Source organism: Schistocerca gregaria, chromosome 1 (genome assembly GCF_023897955.1).
Source record: "Schistocerca gregaria isolate iqSchGreg1 chromosome 1, iqSchGreg1.2, whole genome shotgun sequence".
Lineage (NCBI taxonomy): Eukaryota > Metazoa > Arthropoda > Insecta > Orthoptera > Acrididae > Schistocerca > Schistocerca gregaria.
The window spans coordinates 858477557-858504187 of record NC_064920.1 but is presented as its reverse complement, the minus strand read 5'-3'; the positions used below and the strand labels follow the sequence as shown (position 1 = coordinate 858504187).

Genomic DNA, 26631 nt, shown 5'->3' with positions numbered 1-26631 from the left:
CAGGTGAATACCCCAAAGCACACCATTAATCAGTCACACCGAGAAAAACTGAGATATAAGATCAGTTTTATGTCCAGCGAGATATTAAGCACAGTGTCTTTGATGTTTTAAGACGTAGGGAATCGCTACAAGCAGATAGCGCATTCAGTGAGACCAATTGCCCTTGAAAGGCAAGTTTTAGTCCTTTCAAGTATAGTGTCAACAGGTCACGAAGTTTCATTGCAGGGTACACTACACTGCACAGTGGAAAGATCCTAATGATAATGTAAGATTGTTCAGCTCTAAAACCAATGTTACGGTTGAGTCCACCGAGGAGGCTTTCCTTTTTACTAGATCTGTCAGCAAAAATAATGTAGGGCGCAGGGCTGTAGTGGTTGAATTAGTGCGCTGAGGAAAATTCCAAGACAGGCAGACACCAGAAATATTCTGAACAGATTGTGGCTTTCAGCATCTTTAAAACAGCCACTTTTCAAGAAACAAATGGAGAAAGACATTTAAGATATTCCAACGTGAAGCTATAACCAACAGTTCTACGTTACTGAAGTGCAAGGAAATGCGAGTGATCCTCTAGCTTTTGTTCATTGATGGCTGCGCTTAATTTAAAAGATATAGCCATCGCAAGATGTGCTGCGAGCACCGTCTCCCGTGTTGCTGAAAAGAACTAGCAGCTATTCCTTGATGTGGTTTCCAAAACTTGAATTCATCCTATGAAAAGCACAAAAATATCAAGAGAAGACTGAATATCACTAGTAATGGAAGTATTAGAAAATGAAGAGGACGGATGGCACTTTGTATGCCGAACAATATGGAGGCTGGCGTGAAAGCCTACAGAATGGAGGAGGCCACATTTCTCGAGTTCACCTCCGGACTCTGAGTGGCACGAAACGAATATATTAATTCTCAATACGATAAAGCTTTATGATTGTCCCTCATAGATATTCAACATAGTGTAGTAGTCCAGACAATTATTCTGAATGTTAAACTTACGTGCGATTTACAAACTTATACAACTTACATAAAATAAACTTACATAGAATTTTCTAGAAGCAGTTCTTGTTTTTAGTAACTCGGTTGCGGTAAAATAACTTTAATGTAAAACATATTTGAATTTACATACAAATACTATCAAACTAAGATTAATTTGTGGTAACGTAGCATTTTAATTTACGATTCTGAAATATGACAGCGTATATAGTATTACAGAGGGTATAAGACGGGGATGTAGTCTTTCGCCTCTACTGTTCCAGCTGTCACACGTATTAAAGAAGAGTGAAGTTATACCAATGATCAGATAAACTGATGACATTGGTATATCAGTGAAATTGAGGAAGAATCTCAGGACCTGTTGAATGGAATGAACAGTCTAATGTGAGAACACACTATGGACTGAGAGTAAACTTAAGGAAGATGAAAATAATAAATAATCAAAACCGGGGATCATAAAGTACACAAGTGAACGAATTGTGCTACCTTGGAAGCAAACACCACATGACAGATGAAACAAAGAGGACATAAAAAGCAGACTAGCAGAGGCAAAGAGAGCATTCCTAGACAAAAGAAGTCAATTAGTATCAAACACCAACCTTATCTTGGGGAAGGAACGTTTGAGGATGTATGTCTGGAACACAGAACAGTACTGAAGAGAATCATGGACTTTGGAAAAAAAACTGGAAAAGAAAAGAACAGAAGCGCTTGCAGAAATATGATGGAAGTCAGCTGGACTGATAAGACAAGGACTGAGGAGGTTCTCTGCCGAATTGGCTGGGGTAGAAACGTGTGGAAAACAATGGGAAGAGACAAGATGACATGACATGACATGTGTTAATACGTCAACGAATAAGCTGCATGTTACTTAAGGGTGCAGTAGAGGTTTAAACTGTAGCGGAGGACAGAGATTGCAATGAAATGTTAAGGGCGTTGGAGCTATGAGCACGTCTTCGTCTTCGATACTATGAAAGAAATTTATTCAACTGCAAGCTCTTTGATATCCATATTTTGAGAGGTGATAGAAAAAAAAGTCCAGTAAACATGGGCTCCAAAGTGTATACTTTAAGAGCTATGAGCGCTTGTTCGTCTTTCCTACTATAAAACACATCTCTGCTAATAAAGAAGTGCTCATAGCTCTTAAAGTATGCTTTTGGGAGCCCATGTCTACTAGGCTTTCTTTGCTTCAATAAATGCTTGGGTCATCCTTCTTATGACACCCTATATGACATGTACGTAATACATGCTTGCCACACAGGTAACACTGGTTACCGTCAGATCACTAAAGTTATGTGCTTTCGGTTAGATAGATGACCCTCGGCATCTGTCGAGCAGAGGAAGAAGCTGACAACGGCCAAAAGAGGAGTGTGCTGACCACATGACCCTCCATATCAGTGTCCTATCAACTGAGGATGACATAGCGGTCGGTCGGTACCGTTAGACATTCAGAGTGCTGTTAGGACAGAATTTAGTTTTATGTAGATGGGAATGATCTTGCAGAGCTGCGGGCTGGTGAACTAACAAAGCCCACTAGATAGACAGTTCAGCGATCCCATTCTCAGTGTGGTCTCCAGCCAGAAGCTCCACAAGACATGGCCTGAACCATATAACAAATGACTAGCGACACGTATTTTGCCAAAGAAAAACTCCGCCACCAGGGAACAAGCTCATAGAGTGGCAAAGGCGATAGCCTACGGTGCAACTAACCTGCTGCTGGCGCTTCGACTTCCAACAGTCCAATGACGTACCACAACGTAACGTCAGTTGTCTGACAGCCAAAGTAAGACTGTCCTCAGAATCTAGCAGCTTAGTCGTCCTGAAAAAGGTTCACTGTATAGATAGTCGAAACATGGAGTTTATAATTACTCTAGTGTTTCGAGGTGTACGTCTTTGATTCACAATCAAAACGTCCTCGGTTCCAGGTTCGAAACCCACCACCGCTTAAATTCTGACTAATAATTAGCGTTGGGGGCCGAAGAGTTCTGGCATAAGAAGTCACCCTTATTCTGCCAACGGCCTTGTAAATGGGGGTAGAGGAGTGGACAGAGGTTCAGGGCACCCACTTGCCCTTGGGGTGGGAAACAGACCCCAAAAGCGGAAGAATCAACAATGAACAGCGGCATGAGGATGCAAGAAGGCAATGAAAATGAATTGCATTAAAGACACATAACGCGTATCCACAGGACATGTGGCCCGTAATTGAAAAAGTGTCATGATGATCTCACCATTGGCAAAAGCTTCCGGAATAGTCTCCCATTCGGATCTCTGGGAGAGGACTGCCAAGCGGGAGGCGTCCACGAGGAAAAGATTGAATAATCAACGAAAGGATAGCGTTCTACGAGTCGGGGCGTAGAATGTGAAGCTTAAATGTGGTAGGAAAGCTAGAAAATCTGAAAAGGGAAATGGAAAGGCTCAACCTAGATATAGCAGGGGTCATTGAAGTGAAATGGAAAGAAGACAAGGATTTCTGGTCAGGTGAGCATAGGATAATATCAACCGCAACGGAAAATGGTGTAACGGGAGTAGGATTCGTTATGAATAGGAAAGTAGAGCAGAGATTGCGTTACTGTGAACATTTGAGTGATAGGGTTATATACATGCCAATGTCGCAAGCTGAAGATGAAGAGATAAAGTAATGAGGATATTGGAACGGTAATAGAGTACGTAAAGGGAGATGGAAGTCGAATAGTCATGGGTGATTGGAATGCAGTTGTAGGGGTAGGAGTAGAAGAAAGGTTACAGGAGAATGTGGGCTTGGGGGAGAGAATGAGAAAGGAGACAGGTCAATTGATTTCTGCAATAAATTTCAACTAGTAAGTGAATACTCTGTTCAAGAAGCATAAGAGAAGGAGGTATACTTGGAAAAGGCCAGGTGATATGGGAAGATGTCAGTTACATTACATTATGGTCAGACAAATATTCCGAAATCAGTTTCTGGATTGTAGGGCGTACCCAGAAGTGGATGCAGACTCAGATCACAATGTAGTAGTGATGGAGTTAAACAGATTAGTCAGGCAGAATCGATATGCAAAGAAGAGGAATATGGAAGTACAAAGGAATGACGAGATATGCTTCAAGTTCTCTAAAGCTGTCGATGAAGCAATAAAGAATAGTACAGTAAGCAGTACAATTAAAGAGTAACGGAAATCGCTAAAAAGGGGAATCACAGAAGCTGGAAAGAAAAAATAGGTACAAAGAAGGTAGCTGTAAAGAAGCAGTGGGTAACAGAATAAGTACTTCTGCTGATCGATGAAAGAAGGAAGTACAAGAATGTTCAGAGAAATTCAGGAATACAGAAATACAAGAAGTTGAGGAATCTAATAAATGGGAGGTGCAGGAAACTAAGAGTAAGTTACTGCATGAAAAATGTGAAGAAATCGCAAATTAAATGATTGTCGGAAGGACTGACTCAGCATATAGGAAAGTCAAAACAATCTTCAGTGAAATTAAAAAGCAAGGGTAGTATTATTAAGCGTGCAACCGTAATTCCATTGTTAAATGCAGAGGAGAGAGAGGATAGGTGGAAAGAGAACATTGAAGGTCTCTATGAGGGGGAAGATTTGTCTGATGTGATAGAAGAAGAAACAGGAATCGATTTAGAAGAGACAGGGGATCCACTATTAGAATCAGAATTTATGAGAGCTTTGGAGGACTTAAGATCAAATAACGCAGAAGGGATCGATATAATTCCATCAGAATTTCTAAAAGCATTAGGGGAAGTGGAAACCAAATGACTATTCACGTTGATGTGTAGAATGTATGAGTCTGGCAATATACCATCTCATTTTCGGAAAAATATCATACAAACAATTCTGAAGACTGCAAGAGATGAAAAGTATGAGAATTATAGCACAGTCAGCTTAGCAGCTCATGCATTCAAGTTCCTGACAAGAATAATGTACTGAAGATTATAAAAGAACATTGAGGATGTGTTAGATGACGATCAGTTTGACTTTAGCAAAGGTAAAGGCACCAGAGGGGCCATACTGATGTAGCGGTTGATAATGGAAGCAAGGCAAAAGAAAAAGACATGTTCATAGGATCTGTCGACCTAGAAAAAGCGTTCGACAGTGTAAAATGGTGCAAGATGTTCGAAATTCTCAGAATAATAGGAGTAAGGTACAGGGAGAGGTGGGTAATATACAGTATGAACAAGAACAAAGAGGGAATAATAATAGTGAATGATAAAGGATGAAATGCTCAGATCAAAAAGGGTGTATGACAGGGCTATAGTCTTTCACCCCTCTGTTCAATCTGTACATCGAAGAAGCAATGATGGAAATAAAAGGAAGGTTCAGGAATGAAATTAAAAGTCAAGGTGAAAGGGTATCAATGATACGATTTGCTGATGACGTTGCTATCCTGAGTGAAAGTGAAGAAGAATTACACGATTTGCTGAATGAAATGAACAATCTAATAGTACAGAATATAGATTGAGAGTAAATTGAAGAAAGACGAAAGTAATGAGAAGCAGCAGAAATTAGAACAGCGAGAAACTTAACATCGGGACTGATGGTTACGAATTACTTGAAGTTAGGAATTGTGCTATCTAGGCAGAAAAATAACCAGTGACAGTCACACCAAGGAGGACATCAAAAGCACACTAGCACTGGCGATATGGGCACTCCTGGCCAAGGTACGTCAACTAGTATCCAACGTAGGACTTAATTTGAGGAGGAAATTTCTGAGAATGTACGTTTGGAGCACAGCATTCTATGGTAGTGAAACATGGACTGTGGGAAACCCGGATCAGATGAGAATCGAAATATTTGAGATGTTGTGCTCCAGACAGATGTTGGAAATTACGTAGAATAATAAGGTAAGCAATGTGGAGGTTCTGCGCAGAATCAGAGAGGAAAGGAATATGTGGAATACAGTGACAAGGAGAAGGGACAGGATGATAGGACCTCCGTTAAGACATTCATTAAGACACAACGAAATAATGTCTCGAAATCTGGCAGGAAACTCAAAGAGATTCTGGTCATACATAAAGCACACCAGTGGCAAGACACTATCAATACCTTCACTGCGCGATAACAACGGCGAAATCACTGATGACAGTGCCACTAAAGCAGAGTTATTAAACACGCTTTTCCGAAACTCCTTCACCAAAGAAGACGAAGTAAATATTCCTGAATTCCAATCAAGAACAACTGCCAAGATGAGAAACATAGAAGTAGGTATCCTCGGAGTAACGAAGCAGCTTAAATCACTTAATACAGGCAAGACCTACGGTCCAGATTGTATACCAGTCAGGTTCCTCTCAGAATATGCTGATAAAATAGCTCCATATTTAGCAACTATATACAACCACTCGCTCACAGAAAGATACTTACCTAAAGACTGGAAAATTACTCGAGTCACACCAATACCCAAAAAGGGAAGTAAGAGTAATCCGCTGAATTACAAGCCTATATCACTAACGTCGATTTGCAGTAGGGTTTTGGAACATATACTGTATTCGAACATTATGAAGTATCTCGAAGAAAACGATTTAGTGACACATAGTCAGCACGGATTCAGAAAATATCGTTCTTGTGAAGCACAACTAGCTCTTTATACTTATGAAGTAGTAAGTGCTATCGACATGGGATGTGAAATTGATTCCATATTTTTATATTTCCTGAAAGCTTTCGACACCGTTCCTCACAAGCGTCTTCTAACCAAACTGCGTGTCTACGGAGTATCGCCTCGGTTGTGCGACTGGATTCGTTATTTCCTGTCAGAAAGGTCACAATTCGTAGTAATAGACGCAAATTCATCGAGTAAAACAGAAGCAATATCCGGCGTTCCCCAAGGTAGTGTTATAGACCCTCTATTGTTCCTGATCTATATTAACAACATAGGAGACAATCTGAGTAGCCGTGTTAGATTATTTGCAGATGATGCTGTCATTTACCGTCTTGTAAAGTCATCAGATGATCAAAATTGATTTAGATAAGGTATCGGTATGGTGCAAAAAGTGTGAAGTTATTGACTTGAGTACTAAAAGAAATCAGCTAAACTTCGATTACGAATTAAGTTACACAAATCTGAAGGCTGTAAATTCCGCTAAATACTTAGGGCTTAAAATTACAAATAACCTAAACTAGAACAATCACATAGGTAATACTGTGGGTAGAGCAAACCAAAGACTGCGATTCATAGGCAGAACACTTAGAAGGTGCAACAGGTCTACTAAAGAGACTGCTTACACCACGCTTATCCGCCCTATTCTGGTGTATTGCTGTGCGGTGTGATTTCCGCATAAGGTGGGACTGACCGATGACATCGAAAAAGTACAAAGAAGGGCAGCTCGTTTTGTATTACAGCGAAATAGTGGAGATACTGTCACAGACATGATACGTGAATTGGAGTGGCAATCATTAAAACAAAGACGTTTTTCGTTGCGACGGGATCTTCTCATGAAGTTTCAATCACCTATTTTTTCCTCCGATTGCGTAAACTTTCTGTTGCCACCCACCTACATAGGGAGAAATTATCATCACGATAAAATTAGAGAAATCAGGGCCCGGACAGAAAAATTTAAGGGCTCGTTTTTCCCGCGTGTCGTTCGAGAGTGGAACGGTAGAGAGACAGCTTGAAGGTGGTTCATTGCCGCCTCTGCCAGGCACTTTAGTTTGAATAGCAGAGTAATCACGTAGATGTAGATGTAGAAGACATCGGGGAATGACTTCCATTGTTCTAGAGGAAGACAGAGATTGGAATTCATCCAGCAGATAATTGAGGATGCAGGTGGCAAGTGCTACTCTGAGATGAAGAGGTTGGTACAAGAGAGAAATTCGTGGCGGGGGCCCCATCAAAAGAATCAGAAGACTGGTGAAAAGAGAGAGAGAGAGAGAGAGAGAGAGAGACGACCTGAAACACAAAAGGATTTTGTTGCCTCTAGATGTAAATGCCTACGCATGTGCAGATAGACTGTTGAGAGACCTAGACTGAGTGCGCTCCGCAAGTTGGCAGGCGTGGTGCAGCAGGCGCGTGTTGAATGGCTGCTCGATCCAGACGTCTGGGTCGAAGCCCTCCTTGTCGGCGGCTGCGTCCATGATGTGCTCGTAGCGCAGCGGGTCGCGGTCGTCCATGGCGCGCAGCAACCGCACGTGCACCGTCTGAGCGCCGCCATCCGCGGGTCTCGGCAACCGGCCACACAGCTGCGGCAGCGACGCCAGCACCGCCTGGCGGGCAGTCTGCCTACCGCCGAAGTAGTTGTCCACCTGCAGGGTCCGCCGCGATCGCCTGAGCAAACACCGCAGAGGTAGAAAAGAGAACACGCAGAGGGGCGCGAACTAGCCAGAGACAGCATGGAGGTAAATAAAGAAGGGAGGTGCCACTACAGACTTACGCTGTATGTTTTATAGAGGGCGCCGTTGTAAGTAGCCCGAAACATTACCAGACGACTGCTTATGAGCGCTTGTTGTTCATTATTTCTGTCGATGAGCGCAGTAACTGTCTTAAATATAAATAGAGCTTTAATGAAGAGCTTTAGTGAAGAAAATAGCGTCAGGAAGGCAATTTCGAACATTTTTCTGTTCTTGATTGCATATTTGTCCTAGTAATACAACAGAGAGTGATGTCACGGGGAACTGTCACCTGTCACCGCAGTGAACTATGGGGGTATGAATCCGCTGAACCTAATGTTTTGGGCTACTTAAGATGGCGGACATCGGCTTCAAGTAACGCTACTTCCCCTCTTTTTTTTCTCCATGAGAGACAGGCATTATGTTGAGGTCTTAGACCAAGGTTGTGCTGGCTGGTTGAACTTTATATTGTCACAAGGACGGCTGCTTAGGCGGGACACTGAACAGCTGCCTTTCGGAGCGGTAGCCTACAGTTTACAAGACTTTGTGCAAACAAGACATCATTTTGACATCACACGCTCTATCGAAGACGAAAAGGTCTACCAACTTTCGTGATCGTTCGGTCCACAACACGTGAGGTGAACGTGACATTCAAAACTGTAACATTCACTTCAAGTAAAGTGAATTGGTGTTTATGGTTTCTCTATATTGCAGGGCACGTTAAACTTGAAGTTATGTCGTTTGTAGATATGTAAAGTTCTGCATTCATGTGGCCTAGGCTGTGGATAAGGAAGAAATAAGCACTTAAGTCCCGAGTACGAGTCTCGGTCCAGCACACAGCTTCAATCTGCCAGGAAGTTACACATCAGCGCACACTCCGCTGCAGAGTGAAAATCACATTCAAGAAATGAAAGTGTTAGCAAGAATTAGATCCGAAATATATTGGAAAAGTTGTATCATTTTCCATAATATGCTTTCTTTAATCCCAAAAGTCAGACTACTTACTGAGTTACAAGCAAAACAATGTCGAAGCCATCCAGCATTGAATCCAACAATGTATATATTCAACAGTGTTCGGTAATGTATCCCAGCAAAATAAACTTATTTTTAAACACTCTGAATACTAGTTTCAGTAGTTGATCTGAAATTAGAAACGATGGATAGCCATTCCATCAGACAAATTAACTTGGCAACTCATTTATCTTATACCCAATGAATAAGTGCTGTTTCAAAACATTAAGGACCTCTAGAAAGCGCGTTAGTATTGGTAACATTTTTGTAACAAAATCACGAAAAACGCTGTATGTGTGGTTATTGATGTATTTCAGTTGAAGCAATTTTTATTTGGCAAAGAAATGTCCTAAAAGAACTAGCTCGTAAAGATCATTTTATACTTTACAGATGGCTGAAACTAAGTTGCCTTTTAATTCTTTTTCAAATGTGTATAACTCTTTTCTATGCTATTTATTCTGAGTGGTAGTTTGTTTAACCAGATTATCAACGTGTTTTGGGAATGTATTCGGAATTACGTGTTTCATGCTTTATTTGTACCTTACTGTCAATGACAAGTCACGACTTGAGAGAGAGAGAGAGAGAGAGAGAGAGAGAGAGAGAGAGAGAAAGAGAGAGAGAGCACACCGTACGCAAGATTGAATATTACAAAAGACACATACTTCTTTTATCTTAATAACGAAGTTCCAGAACCTTTCGGAATCAAAAAGGAGAAAAAATGATTTCAGATATAGCAGGACGCGACCCAGTGTGCGATTTGCAGGGGGGACGGAGGGGTTTCCCCCCCTCTGTATCAGACCATCCCCTTCTCTGGTTCTAGTTTGTGCATCCCAACCTGGGATTTTTATTTCCCAAGCACTGGAGTAAAACTTCACATATAATTTAAATCTGTGGAGCCGAACAAGGAAAGTTTGCTATTAATACTATTAATATGTTTGCTTATTAATTTTGAAAAAGTGTTATGTAGTAGTTAAGCATTTCAAAACACTTAGAACTAAATGTCAAGACGACGCACGCCACATTTCCGTAGCATGCCGCAATGTTGCAAGACGTCGCCCCAGCGTAAACGAGGCTTTAGAGCCAGGTCTGTATTGTATGGTGGATATGAAGTGTTGCGTACAAAACTAAAACCTGCAATCAGATCCAAACGTCGTGGAAAACTGTGAAGAGGTGTCATCCTGCAACAAGATAGCGCTCGCCCACATTCTGCCAAACGGACAGCCGACGCAATAAAGGAGTTGAGATTCGAGGTTCTGGAACATCCACCATACAGTCCAGACCTGGCTCCAAGCGATTTTCACATATTTGGACCCTTAACGGAAGCACTACAGGGAAGAAGATTTGAAAGTGATGAAGACGTCATTGGTGCGGTGCAAAATTGGTTACGTATGCAACCGATAAACGTATTTTCTGATGAAATAAAAAAACTCGTAAAACGTCGGGAAAACTCCATTGAACGCCAGGGAGGTTACGTAGGGAAAAAACGCATGTATCAGTTTTCTATCATCAGAATAAGTACAGCTTTTCACAAATGTGCCTTTACTTTTTGAATTCCCCTCGTATACCTGTATGTAGATGATTTTGTAAATAAGCTTTACCTATAATGTACTTTGAAAGATATAACAAGGGATGGCTTTTCTCATAGTGCATACGCATGAATAGTGAGTTTCGGCATTAACATCTATTTATAAATAATTGTTTAACCATGATTAACGCCACGGTCCAAGCTAGTAACATATATAATTATACTAACCCTCTAAGACCCCCCCCCCCCCCCCCGCACCCCCCCCCCCCCCCCACACACACACTGGTAAAAGGACAAATCGCTCACTGACGCGACCGGCTTTCTTAATTACCCTACAATTCGTAATTCGACGCTCATAACCACAACACCACGATAAACTTGCAGAATTCAACCCTTTGTACTATAACTTATACCTAATGAAGGCTTTTAACGGCCGATACCTCATTATGTGACGTCTAAGTATAACAAATCGTACCAACGATGACGTGCTTTTATACATCTTCAACTTACCATTGCCTTGAAACGACATGCTTTCATAACACGCAAGTTACAATATGAAATTACGGAATCCAGTAGGTGTTTCCCAAGCACCCAGCATCGAATGTTAACGAAAGTCGATAGCGATTGCTGCAGTCTTCAATAAGAGCGTTTGGCGTCAAAATAATATTATCTTTGCACAAAGTCTTGTGAATGTAGGTTAGGCCCTACTCATTTCGGAGCAGACCGGCATGGGATTTGCTGATTAGATAACGTTCACGATGTTATAAGAAAGGCAGCATGGTCCTGAAGCACAAAACGATAAATTTCTCAGCAGGCGCGGCAGTAGCTATTCTAGCAGACGAACTAAAGCAGCAACCATTATACTCTTACGTGCAAGTGGCACTTTCACTGAAATGTTGGAAGCTATTGCTGCCGTTTCTTCTTTTGTACTGCCAAGTCATTCTAGCGATTTACTTGAGTTTTGTAGAAAGAAATAAGTCGCCCACCAGTAAAATACTGTTTGTGTACACTTAACTGGTACTGTCTACTGTCTGTGAGTGAGTGTGTGTGTGTGTGTGTGTGTGTGTGTGTGTGTGTGTGTGTGTGTGTGTGTGTGTGTGTGTTACTGTCTCTGCTAAGATACGATGTATATCAAGCGTTCGTCCGTTAGAACCACAGGTAACTTCGTTTGCGGTTGTACGTGCTGAACATTGTCCGCACTTCGTGGTCTAGTGCTTCTGGAGCGGTAGCCCAGCGTATTCGGTCCTGCAATTAAAAAGCTGAGTGAAATATTCAGCGATGAACATGAGGGGGTATTATGTGACGTCCACCCAGACCAAATGATGAGAAGAATGACGAATAAAATGAAAAAAACCTGGTTAGCGCTGCCGCCTCTGGATTCTGGGGTCTTGGGTTCGATTCCCAGCCAGATCGGAGATTCTCTCCACTCGGGGACTGGGTGTTTGCTGTTGCTCACATCATTCCATTTCATCATTAATGACGCGCAACTCGCCGAAGTGATGTCAAATAGAAAGACTAACACTAGGTGGCTGAACTACTCCAATGCCATTGGCCATTTAGGCAATACGATCTTTTTTTTTTCTACGTTAACAGCTGGATGTTATTTCGCAGTTACTTGGCTCATTCTATCCCATATGGCACCCCATTGTTTTGATGACATTATACATATAGAAGGTTTTCAATTTGATTCACGGTTGTCGTGGTGTTGCCTCTCTATGGTATTGTGTCTGTTTCGCGAAGACCGTCTGTTCACAAGCTAGAAGTAGCTGCAGGTTATATAGTCACATCCGACTACATCACTTTCACTGTGACGCCTGTAACAAAATTAACGATGAACTTTTAAGACTTTAAGAATAGTGTATGACAGCAGACAGTGTAGCTAACACCATTTCCCAACAACACAAAGGTCATTATGCCAGGGTAAAACACTTGCCAAGTTTTCCACAATGTGCACAGCATAATCACAGCAGAGTGAATGTCAGTGACAACGCCAGTGAACTCAACTAGAGCTTTGGAAGATTTGAATGTGAGTGTGTTGTTAGAGAATACCTGTGTGCCCAAAGGCTTCGCAAAACCACACAGAACCCACAATACCACATCATTTCATTTCCGGCACAACACCCACACACATAAAAAAACGTTTTGCAACACCTCGTTTCCGAGAGTTCCGGAACCTGTACAGAAAATTGGAATAGAGATCAACATAAACATCATTTCCCCCCTTTTTACTGCTCATAAAAACCACACATTGCATGTTGTAACACCACACACCAAGACCTTCAGAGGTGGTGGTCCAGATTGCTGTATACACCGATACCTCAATACGTCCTCTTGCATTGATGCATGCCTGCAGTCGTCTTGGCATACTATCCACAAGTTCATCGAGGCACTATTGGTCCAGATTGCCCCACTCCTCAACGGCGATTCGGCGTAGATCCCTCAGAGTGGTTGGTGGGTCACATCATCCATAAACCGCCTTTTTCAATCTATCCCAGGCATGTTCGATAGGGTTCATGACTGGAGAACACGCTGGCCACTTTAGTCGAGCGATGTGTTATCCTGGAGGAAGTCATTCACAAGATGTGCATGATGGTGGCGTGAACTGTAAGCCATGAAGACGAATGACTCGCCTACGTGCTACTGATATGGTTACACTATCGGTCGGAGGATGGCATTCACGTATCGTGCAGCCGTTACGGCGCCTTCCGTGACCACCAGCGGCATACTTCGGGCCCACATAATGCCACCACATAACAGCAAGGAATTTCCACCTTGCTGCACTCGTTGGACAGTATGTCTAAGGCGTTCAGCCTGATCAGGTTGTCTCCAAACACGTCCCCAACGTTTGTCTGGTTGCAGGAATAGATGAAGAGAACGTGATGCCAGTCCTGAACGGTCAATTCGGCGTGTTGTTGGGCCCACCTGTAACGCACTACATGGTGTCGTGGTTGCAAAGATGGACCTCGCTGTGGACGTCGGGAGTAAAGTTGCGCACAGTTTGAGTCGTAACACGACGTCCTGTGGCTGCACGAAAAGCATTATTCAACATGGCGGCGTCGCTGTCAGGATTCCTCTGAGCCATAATGAGTAAGTAGCGGTCATCCACTGCAGTAGTAGCCGTTGGGCGGCCTGAGCGAGGCACGTCATTGACAGTGCTTGACTCTCTGTGTTTCCTCCATGTCCGAAAAACATCGCTTTGGTTCACTCCGAGGAGCCTGGACACTTCCCTTATTGAGAGCCCTTCCTGGCACAAAGTAACAGTACGGACGCGATCGAACCGCGGTATTGACCATCCAGGCATGGTTGAACTACAGACAACACGAGCCGTGTACCTCCGTCCTGGTGGAATGACTGGAACTGATCGGCTGTCGGACCCCCTCCGTCTAATAGGCGCTGCTCTTGCATGGTTGTTTACATCTTTGGGCCAGTTTAGCGCCATCTCTAAACAGTCAAAGAGAATGTGTCTGCGATGCAATATCCTCAGTTATCGTCTATCTTCAGGAGTTCTGGGAACCGGGGTGGTGAAAAACTTTTTTTGTGTGTGTAGTTGGTTAAAAACCGTAGCGGTGGCCAGGAGCAGCAGCGTATTCGTGGGAAAGTGTGCAACACATTAGGCACATACAGTGCCATAAACAGTCCCTGTGCCTTTCCATGTCAATTTTCTGACATCAAAATTTAAGCTTGTTACAGCAGAGGTACATGTAATTGCTCTGAAACTACATAATAGTCAAAGAAGACCGAAACGTCGTTAATTTTTCTCTTTTGGAACTACAGTACTAGCAGCAGAAATTAGTAATAGTTCCATTTTAAAAAGTTATTGATACCGAAATCTCCGTAAGTAATACAAGTATGGATAGAGACTGTATATTATTTACTGAGTATTTTCTAAAAATTCATCTCGGTTAAAACAGAATTACACTGTTTTAAACGGTTCTGAACCACATCGCATAATCCGGTACCGCTTCGCGCGCAACATAGAGCAGTTACTGCTCCAGGTAGTGCACCGTGCACTGTGTACACTGTGGCGACAAAAGTCACGAGCCGGCCGGAGTGGCCGAGCGGTTCTAGGCGCTACAGTCTTGAACCGCGAGCCGCTACTGTCGCAGGTTAGAATCCTGCCTCGGGCATGGATGTGTGTGATGTCCTTAGGTTAGTTAGGTTTATGTAGTTCTGACTTCTAGGGGACTGATGACCTCAGCAGTTAAGTCCCATAGTGCTCAGAGCCAAAAGTCACGAGATACGTCGCAATATCGTGTTTGACCTCCTTTTTCCCGCGTAGTGGAGCAGCTCGACGTGGCATGGACAACTCGTTGAAAGTACTCTGCAGAAATAATGAGCCAGGGTACCTCTATAGGCGTCCGTAATTGTGAAAGTGTAGCCGTTGCAGGATTTTGTACCCGAACTAACGTCTAGATTAAGCCCCATTAAAAATTCTATGGGTGGCCAAATCATTCGCTCGAACTGTCCAGAGTGGTTCAAATGTTTCAAATGGCTCTGAGCACTATGGGACTTAACTTCTGAGGTCATCAGTCCCCTAGAACTTAGAAATGCTTAAACCTAACTAACCTAAGGACATCACATGCATCCATGCCTGAGGCAGGATTCGAGCGTGCGAGCGTAACGGTCGCGCGGTTCCAGACTGTAACGCCTAGAACCGCTCGGCCACTCCGGGCGGCTGTCCATTGTGTTTTTCAAACCAATAGCGAACAATTGTGGTCTGGTAGCGTGGCACACTATCATCCATAAAAATTGTTTGGGATCTTGAAGTTCATGAACGGCTGCAAATGGTCTCCAAGTAGCCGAAAATGACAATTTCCAGCCCATGGTCGGTTCAGTTGGACCACACCCAGTCAGTTGGATGTAAACGCAGCCCACACCATTAAGGTGGAACTGCCAGCTCGTGCAGCGTGTTGTTGACAACTTCGGCTCATGGATTCAGGTCTGCACCACCCTACCGTCAGCTCTTACCAACTGAATTCGGGGCTCATCTGACCAGGCCACGGTTTTATAGTCATCTAGGGTCAAACCGATGCGATCACGAGCCCAGGAGAGGAGCTGCAGGTGATGTCGTGCTGTTAGCAAAGGCACTCGCGTCGGTCATCTACTGCCATAGTCCATTAACACCAAATGTCACTGCACTGTCCTAACGGATACGTTCGTCGTACCTGTCCCATTGTCTTCTGCGACAGCTTGTCTGTTAGCACTGACATCTCTACTCAAAGCCGGCCGGTGTGGACGAGCGGTTCTAGGCGCTTCACTCTGGAATCCTGCCTCGGGCATGGATGTGTGTGATGTCCTTAGGTTAGTTAGGTTTAAGTAGTTCTAAGGGACTGATGACGTCAGATGTTAAGTCCCATAGTGCTTAGAGCCATTTGAACCATTTTGAATCTACTCAAAAGTCGCTGCTCTCGGTCGTTAAGTGAAGGCCGTCGGCCACTGCGTTGTCTGTGGTGACAAGTGCCGCCCGAAATGTGGTATTCTCTGCTCACTCCTGACATTTTGGATCTCGGGATATTGAATTCCCTCACGATTTCCGAAATGTAGTGTCTCGTGCGCCTAGCTCCAACTACCATTCGGGTTTCAAGGTTTGTTAATTCCCGTCTGGTGACCATAATGGCATTGGAAACCCTCTATCATGACTCACCTGAGCACAAATGACACCTCCGCCATTTATAATCTTTTTGCGATACTACCGCAATCTATATATCTGCATATCTCCATCCCATGACTTTTCTCACCTCAGTGTAAACCTGGTACTGCGCCGTACTATCCCTTACATACTGGTGGTACTCACAGTGGGCACCCTCCCTCCCAACAACGCACTGTGTGCTTTAACCGTACATATTATAATTTTTGAGCAGCCACATTTTTGCTACGAGCACAGGCATTGATAAACTGATAAAATGTCCAACACTTTACTCAACTGCAGATTGCTTTGTTGTTGTTGTTGCAGAGATGAAAAGTGACTTGCAAGAAATAGTCTAGCAACCCGAAGACTGATTTGATGTAGTTCTTCGGGCTAGACTATTCCATACAAGCCACTTTTAATCTCTGCATAAATATAACAAACGGTATCCTATTGATTCTTCTACATGTTGTGTATTACCCATCTTTACCTACACACTATGCTAACGTTTCTTACCCTACGCTATTTCAAACATTTATTCTCTACTCAATCAGGAATCTTAAAATAACCTTTCATATAACCAGTTTTGATACAAAAGACAATGCTTTTGACACAAAATTAACTGATTTCGGCACAAAAATCACTGATTTCGAGATGAAATTAAATGATTTAGCCTCAAAATTCAAACCCATCCTTCCCTATTGCTTGCATAGTTGTTTGTAATTCTGTATCTTCCTTAGTAAAGGGAGACTTGAAAACTGAGTTCAGTTGTTCTGCTTTTGCTTCATTTTTAGCCCCCTTGTTAGAATCAGTGTCCTTCTAGATATACTCTGAAACCTCTTATGCAGTAGCCGTTGTTTCTTTCGACGTTTCTTTAAAGTGACTATATACCATACAATATTCTTACCATTATGAACTGTTCTACTAGGTACCTATGTATTCTGTACATCTACATAGATGATCCGCAAAACACCGTATGGTGGCTACTACTCATTTCCTCTCATGTTCCACTCGCAGGTAGAACGAGTGAAAAACGACTGTCTAGAAGTCTCATTACGATACCCAATTTCTCGTATGTTATCTTCATGGACCTTACGTGCAATGTTCGTTGAGGGGCCTCAGATATCGGTTATCTAAATTTGCGCAATAGTGCTCTGCGGAAAGATCATTGTCTTTCCTCCAGAGACCACATTCGAGTTCACGAAGAACCTCCGTAATACTTGCGTGCTAATCGAACCTACCGATTACAAATCTAGGAGCCTATCTCTGAACTGATTCGATGTCTTCCAACGGTCGCAGGTTCGAATCCTGCCTCGAGCATGGATGTGTGTGATGTCCTTAGGTTAGTTAGGTTTAATTAGTTCTAAGTTCTAGGCGACTGATGACATCAGACGTTAAGTCGCATAGTGCTGAGAGCCATTTTTGATGTCTTCCATTAATTCAACCTCGTGAGGAACCCAAACACTCTACCGACATGCTCACCAATCCATTTAAACTGAAAAAGATGAAATGGGCGCAGAACATTCATATTAGAGAACCGATATTTTCTCTAGTATTTTCATTTACTTGAAAAAGTCATGATTACTGTTTTGAACTGCTGACAAAATTTTTATTTAAACAACCAGTTTTGGTCGGCAGACCATCATCAGGTTCTTGAAAGCATTTACAGCATCTTATTAGGCGAATATATAATCATTGACGGCAGATAATACAGTCATGAATTAGTCAGTGGTGTCATATCATAATTTAAATTATATCATGAATAAATAATAAACTATTCTAGGAAGTGCATTCTTTCACGTTATGTCAGCAGCCGACATTAACGACGTGGGACGCACACCATATATTCTACACCTACTACAGTGCTCGAAGGTGACTAGTGTTCTTTTTTACGTGGTGAGCTTAGGTGGTTCATGAACAGACAATATTAACTTAGTTACAGGATGTTTGCATATCCACCTCGGTTGCACAAAATTATTGTCAAATTAACCATGGTTTCGACTGCATTAAGTCAGTCTTCATCAGAATAAAAAATTACATAGGATTGCATTTGGTGTGATTACATGTAATCTTATGTAATTTTTTTATTCTGATGAAGACTGCCTTAGTGCAATCGGAACCATGACCAATTTTACAATAATTCTGTGCAACCGAGGTAGCCGTACATACATCCTGTAACTAAAAAACGAACGGTTGCAGGATCTCAGCCAATAAAAATGCTTAAAATTGCAGTATTAACGTAGTCTATAACAACCACTAATTACACATATCTTGCATTTTAACTGACTTATGGTCATACAGCAAACCATTCTATACATCTCTTTATAGTACACGTTTTGCAGACAAGTACGTATCAAATTCGCTGCAAGTTGATTTTTGTGTTTAAAAACACACTATTTTAAGAAAAAAATGACGCGCCACGTAGGAATGATACGAATGGGACGGAAATCATTAGATGTGATGTACATGTACTGACAGGTAAATGATTACAGTTTCAGAAAAAAATTGATGACTTCTTCCAGAGAAAAAGCTTCACAAATTCAGAAAGTAAACAACGCTTTTGTCCACCTCTGGCCCTTATGATAGCAGTTATTCGGCTTCACATTGGCTACCACGACACAGTTTTAGTCTGGTAGAACGATTCTTAACGAATAACCAAGTTGTGCTGTTTGAGACTTTCCCGACGTAATAACTGTTACAGTGGTCGACGGCTGTAGCGTCTGATAATTTTGTGATAGCTGGGTATCCTCCTGAGGGAAATCGTGCGAAATTCTGTCCAATTGGCGCGTTAGATGGTCAAAATCCCGAAGTACACTCATGCTCCTAAATTAAAGATAATGCTGGTGGGCGGTTTGCGGGTTTAAATCACCATACGGTGCATTTGACGTGCAGTCGTCGCACGGTGGCGCTGGCAGCAGTCCAAATACGCAGAGCTGTGTTGGTGCATGTCAGAGTACGCTGTAGCGAGTAAGTGTGCAGACGTTTTCAGACGTTCTAATGATGACTGTATGTTGAAAATGGCTCAAACAACATATATTGATGACGTTATGAGGGGTAGAATACTAGGGCGACTGGAGGATGGTCAAACATAGCAGGTCGTAGCACGGGCCCTCCGTGTGGCACAAAGTGTGATCTCATGATTATGGCAACGATACCAGCAGACAGGAAACTTGTCCAGGCGCTACATTACGAGACGTCCACAGTGTACGACACCACAAGAAGACCGATATCTCACCATCAGTGCCCGCAGACGGCCACAGAGTACTGCAGGTAGCCATGCTCGTGACCTTACCGTAGCCAATGGAACAGCTGTCTCCAGACACACAGTCTACAGACGATTGAACAGACATGGTTTATTCCCCCGGAGACCTGCAAGGTGCATTACACTGACCCCTGGTCACAGGAGAGCCCGTAAAGCCTGGTGTCAAGAACACAGTACATGGTCATTGGAACAGTGGTTCCTTGTTATGTTTACGGACGAGTCCACTTATAGTCTGAACAGTGACTCTCGCCGGGTTTTCATCTGTTGTGAACAAGGAACATAACAGCCCCTTAATGTGGTTTGATGGTGTGAGGTGGGATTATGATTGGTGCACGTACACCCCTGCATGTCTTTGACAGAGAAACTGTAACAGGTCAGTTGCAGATGGACGTCAGTTTGCACCTTTCAGGGATGCAGTGGGTCCCACCTTCCTCCTGATGGACGGTAACGCACGGCCCCACCGAGCTGCCATCGCGGAGGAGTACCTTGAAACAGAAGATATCAGGCGAATGGGGTGACCTGCCTGTTCTCCAGACCGAAACCCCAACGAGCACATATGGGATGCTCTCGGTCGACACTTCAGGAGCTCCGACAGGCACTGGTGCAAGAATGGAAGGCTATACACCAGCGGTTGCTCGACCACCTGATCCAGACTATCCCAATCCGTTGTGCGGCCTGTGTACGTGTGCATATTGATGTCGGGGTACATGCGCAGGAAACAGTGGCGTTTTGTAGCACATGTGTTTCGGGACGTTTTTCTCAACTTATCACCAATATCGTAGACTAACAGATCTGTGTCGTATGTGTTAACCTATGTGCCTACGCTATTAGCGGCAGTTTTGTGTAGTGCCACGTTGTGTGGCACCACAGCAATTATCTTTAATTTATGAGCATGAGTGTAGTTGGAGGATCCAGCATATAACGCTCATAACGTTATCAGTTGGGGAGAGATACGGTGACCTTGCTGCCAAGCACGAAGACAAGCAGTAGAAACTCTCGCTGTGTACAGGCGGGCATTATCTTGCTGAAATGTAAGACCAGGATGACTTGCCATGGAGGTCAACGAAACGGGACGTAGAATATCGTCGACGTTACACTACGCTGTAACTGTACCGCGGATGGCACCAAAGTTTTCCTGATGTGAAAAGAAATGGCACCTCGGAACACCACTCCTAGTTGTCTGGCAGTATGGCGGGCGATAGTTTGGTATCCCACCGCTGTCTGGAACGTGTTCGCTGGTCATGAGGGCTCACTTCGAAGCAGGCCCATCACTGAAGACAATCATACTCCCGTAAATGAGATTCCAGGCCGAAGACGTGTCTACGCACCAGGCAGCAGCGGGTTACCGACCTGAGTGTCGCCTGTCATATGGCCCCACAACCAGGAGTGATGGTCCAGCGCGTCATTTCTTTCCATATCAGGAACCCTTTGCTGATATCCACGGCACCCTAACAGCACCGTGTTACGTCAACGATATTCCACGCCCTGTTTTGTTGCCCTTCATGGCAAGCCATCCTGGACTTACATTTCAGCAAGATAATGCCCGCCCACACACGGCAACATTTTCTACTGCTTGTCTTTGTGATTGGCCAGCTAGACCACCGGATCTCTCCTCAGTTGATAACGTTATGAGCATTACCAGCACGGTCCTCCAACTATCTCGGGATTTTGAACATCTAACGCACAATTGGACAGAATCTGGTACGATATCCCTCAGGAGGACATCCAACAACTTTGTCAATCGAGGCCAACACGAATTACTGCCTGCATGAGGGCCAGAGGTGCACCAACGCGATATTGACTGGCTCAGTTTATGAGACACTTTATCTTGAATAATTAATCCAGTTTTTCAGAAACTGTAATCATTCTGTACATCTACTTCAAAACTACCGACTTCCTTCCAATTCGGATAGATAGTATCGCCAGAAATTGGGAGATGTATACCACATACATTTATAAATGATGGTACTGTTCCCTCATGGCACACAAAACGGATCAGATCGTTGTTACAGAAGCAACGAAAAAAGCATTACAAATTTAAAAGATTGGCGAAGTTTTACAGAAGTTTGAAATATAGCGCGTACTTCAATGCGAGTGCTTTTAATAATTTCCACAACGAAATTCTGTCTCGAAATCTGGGAGAAAAAGCAAAGAGATTCTGGTCATACATGAAGCACACCAGTGGCAAGACGCAATCAATACCTTCACTGCCCGATAACAACGGTGAAGTCACTGATGACAGTGCCACTAAAGCAGAGTTATTAAACACGCTTTTCCGAAACTCCTTCACCAAAGAAGACGAAGTAAATATTCCTGAATTCCAATCAAGAACAACTGCCAAGATGAGACACATAGAAGTAGGTATCCTCGGAGTAACGAAGCAGCTTAAATCACTTAATACAGGCAAGACCTACGGTCCAGATTGTATACCAGTCAGGTTCCTCTCAGAATATGCTGATAAAATAGCTCCATATTTAGCAACTATATACAACCACTCGCTCACAGAAAGATACTTACCTAAAGACTGGAAAATTACTCGAGTCACACCAATACCCAAAAAGGGAAGTAGGAGTAATCCGCTGAATTACAAGCCTATATCACTAACGTCGATTTGCAGTAGGGTTTTGGAACATATACTGTATTCGAACATTATGAAGTATCTCGAAGAAAACGATTTAGTGACACATAGTCAGCACGGATTCAGAAAATATCGTTCTTGTGAAGCACAACTAGCTCTTTATACTCATGAAGTAGTAAGTGCTATCGTCAGGGGATGTGAAATTGATTCCATATTTTTAGATTCCCAGAAGGCTTTCGACACCGTTCCTCACAAGGGTCTTCCAACCAAACTACATGCCTGCCGAGTATCACCTCAGTTGTGCGACTGGATTCGTGATTTCCTGTCAGAAAAGTCACAGTTCGCAGTAATAGACAGAAATTCATCGAGTAAAACAGAAGTAATATCCGGCGTTCGCCAAGGAAGTGTTGTAGGTCCTGTATTGTTCCTGAGCTATATTAACAACATAGGAGACAATGTGAGTAGCCGTGTTAGATGGTTTGCAGATGATGCTGTCATTTACCGTCTTGTAAAGTCATCAGATGATCAAAACGACTTGCAAAATGATTTAGATAAGATATCTGTATGGTGCGAAAAGTGGCAATTGACCCTGAATAAGGAAAAGCGTGAAGTTATTCACATGACTACTAAAAGAAATCATCTAAATTTCGATTACGCGATAAGCACACAAATCTGAATTCTGTAAATTCAGCTAAATACTTAGGGCTTAAAATTACAAATAACCAAAATTCGAACAATCACATAGGTAATACTGTGGGTAGAGCAAACCAAAGACTGCGATTCATTCGCAGAACACTTAGAAGGTGCAATAGATCTACTAAAGAGACTGCTTACACCACGCTATTCTGGAGTATTGCTGTGCGGTGTGGGAGCCGCATCAGGTGGGACTGACGGATGACGTCGAAAAAGTACAAAGAAGGGCAGCTCGTTTTGTATTATCGCGAAATAGGGGAGATACTGTCATAGACATGGTACGTGAATTGGAGTGGAAATCATTAAAAGAAAGGCGTTTTTCGTTACAACGGGATCTTCTCATGAAATTCCAGTGAACAGTTTTCTCCTCCGGTTGCGAAAACATTCTGTTGACAGCCACCTACATAGGGAGAAATGGCCTTCACGATAAAATAAGAGAAATCAGGACTAGCACAGAAAAAGTTAAGCGCTCGTTTTTCCCGCGTGCCGTTCGAGAGTGGAACGGTAGAGAGACAGCTTGAAGGTGGTTCATTGCCGCCTCTGCCAGGCACTTCATTGTGAATAGCAGAGTAATCACGTAGATGTGGATATTTCCTTCATGGTGCGTCATTTTTCATGTCTTAGAGTGTACCTTAAGAGTTAACCGTACATTACAACATTCAGAGAGTGAGTGGTAGATATAGTTCATGTTCATTTTAAGTGATGGACTGGTACCTGCAGCTGTCGACGATGGCGGCAGCTGCGCGAGGCAGAGCGTAGAGCGCTGCCAGGTGCAGGGCGGTGAAGCCCTCGTCGTCGGCGCGGTTGACGTCGAACAGCGGGCAGGCGACGAGGGCGGCGACGCATGCCTGCAGCCGCGCCGCCAGCTCCTGGTCTGCGGGCGCGTCGCGGAAGCCCAGCACGGCCCAGTGCAGCGCCGTGCGGCCGCACGCCGTCTGCGCGCTCACCCGCGTCTTCTTCCGCGACAGCAGCTCCTGCAGCGCCGCCACGTTGCCGCTCCTGCAGATCACGCCAATTGTCATGGCCGCTGCTGACACTTACTTCATAAATGTATTCGACTATAAAAATACCACAGACTAACATGTATTGTCGCGAGGTTCACTGCCACGAAATTTGACACTGTGCGCCCAATGAATCTCAACCTGGTACCCGCCTTACAAACAGTTAATTTTATATGATCATTCCACTTCAAATCGTTCCGCACGCATACTCCCAGATATTTTACGGAAGTAACTGCTACCAGTGTTCGTTCCACTATCATATAATCATACAATAAAGGGTCCTTCTTTCTATGTATTCGTAATACATTACATATGTCTATGTTAAGGGTCGGTTGCCACTCCCTGCACCAAGTGCCTATCCGCTGCACATCTTTCTCCATTTCGCTACAATTTTCTAATGCTGCAACTTCTCTGTATACTACAGCATCATCCGCGAAAAGCTGCATCGAACTTCCGACACTATTGGGTCATTTATACACCCCTGGAAATGGAAAAAAGAACACCGTGAATTCATTGTCCCAGGAAGGGGAAACTTTATTGACACATTCCTGGGGTCAGATACATCACATGATCACACTGACAGAACCACAGGCACATAGACACAGGCAACAGAGCATGCACAATGTCGGCACTAGTACAGTGTATATCCACCTTTCGCAGCAATGCAGGCTGCTATTCTCCCATGGAGACGATCGTAGAGATGCTGGATGTAGACCTGTGGAACGGCTTGCCATGCCATTTCCACCTGGCGCCTCAGTTTGACCAGCGTTCGTGCTCGACGTGCAGAACGCGTGAGACGACGCTTCATCCAGTCCCAAACATGCTCAATGGGGGACAGATCCGGCGTTCTTGCTGGCCAGGGTAGTTGACTTACACCTTCTAGAGCACGTTGGGTGGCACGGGATACATGCGGACGTGCATTGTCCTGTTGGAACAGCAAGTTCCCTTGCCGGTCTAGGAATGGTAGAACGATGGGTTCGATGACGGTATGGATGTACCGTGCACTATTCAGTGTCCCCTGGACGATCACCAGAGGTGTACGGCCAGTGTAGGAGATCGCTACCCACACCATGATGCCGGGTGTTGGCCCTGTGTGCCTCGGTCGTATGCAGTCCTGATTGTGGCGCTCACCTGCACGGCGCCAAACACGCATACGACCCTCATTGGCACCAAGGCAGAAGCGACTCTCATCGCTGAAGACGACACGTCTCCATTCGTCCCTCCATTCACGCCTGTCGCGACACCACTGGAGGCGGGCTGCACGATGTTGGGGCGTGAGCGGAAGACGGCGTAACGGTGTGCGGGACCGTAGCCCAGCTTCATGGAGACGGTTGCGAATGGTCCTCGCCGATACCCCAGGAGCAACAGTGTCCCTAAATTGCTGGGAAGTGGCGGTGCGGTCCCCTACGGCACTGCGTAGGATCCTACGGTCTTGGCGTGCATCCGTGCGTCGATGCGGTCCGGTCCCAGGTCGACGGGCACGTGCACCTTCCGCCGACCACTGGCGACAACATCGATGTACTGTGGAGACCTCACGCCCCACGTGTTGAGCAATTCGGCGGTACGTCCACCCGGCCTCCCGCATGCCCACTATACGCCCTCGCTCAAAGTCCGTCAATTGCACATACGGTTCACGTCCACGCTGTCGCGGCATGCTACCAGTGTTAAAGACTGCGATGGAGCTCCGTATGCCACGTCAAACTGGCTGACACTGACGGCGGCGGTGCACAAATGCTGCGCAGCTAGCGCCATTCGACGGTCAACACCGCGGTTCCTGGTGTGTCCGCTGTGCCGTGCGTGTGATCATTGCTTGTACAGCCCTCTCGCAGTGTCCGGAGCAAGTATGGTGGGTCTGACACACCGGTGTCAATGTGTTCTTTTTTCCATTTCCAGGAGTGTATATATTGTGAAAAGCAATGGTCCCATAACACTCCCCTGTGGCATGCCAGAGGTTAGTTTAAGGTCTGTAGACGTATCTCCATTGATAACAACATGCTGTGTTCTGTTTGCTAAAAACTCTTCAATCCAGCCACACAGCTAATGATCCTTCCGCAAGTTGTCCATATTCGCGACTACGAATACATTTCACGTCTTTCATAATGGCTGTAGTCACCGCACTGCCTGTTCCTTCAAACACGCATGCAAATTCAAAGGAACATTGCGTTGTTCCTCTGGACAACGCAGGCGCCACAATATTGTATTTCTTTTATAGTTTGAAGTGTTTGTTGTGAACCGGATTTCGGTTTGTATGCTATCTTCACGAAACTCAACACAGTTGTAAGTAGATAGTCCACGCAATGTCACTGAGAGTCTTGAGCTGTCCTTCAGGATGTGTGACTTTTTACGACTGTATATTTATACAAAAACAAAAACAAAGTGAAATTTACCAAGAAGTTAAAAGATCTTATATTACCTTATACTCGAAGACTAAAAGTGTAAGAATTTGCAGGCAAAAAACAGTACACAAGTGAGTTCTGGCACAGACTGCTAAGTTATGTCGACAACATAACTTACGAATGTGAAGAATAATAGAGGAATGTGCCGCGTGGCCGGCCGGAATGGCCGAGCGGTTCTAGGCGCTACAGTCTGGAACCGCGAGTCCGCTACGGTCGCAGATTCGAATCCTTCATCGGGTATCGATGTGTGTGATGTCCTT

The 26631-nt window shown here is 44.1% G+C and overlaps 1 protein-coding gene across 1 annotated transcript in view; it reads right to left on the bottom strand.

Moving 5' to 3' along the window:
* Nucleotides 1-26631, bottom strand: part of LOC126272767 (transient receptor potential cation channel subfamily A member 1-like) — a 157239-nt gene that overhangs the window by 40558 nt on the left and 90050 nt on the right. Inside the window, exons 3-4 of the mRNA XM_049975906.1 lie at nt 23689-23973; nt 7915-8217 (exon numbers count right to left, since the gene is read on the bottom strand). Of these exons, the coding sequence (XP_049831863.1) occupies nt 7915-8217; nt 23689-23973 (588 nt within the window). The remainder of the gene's footprint in view (nt 1-7914; nt 8218-23688; nt 23974-26631) is intronic.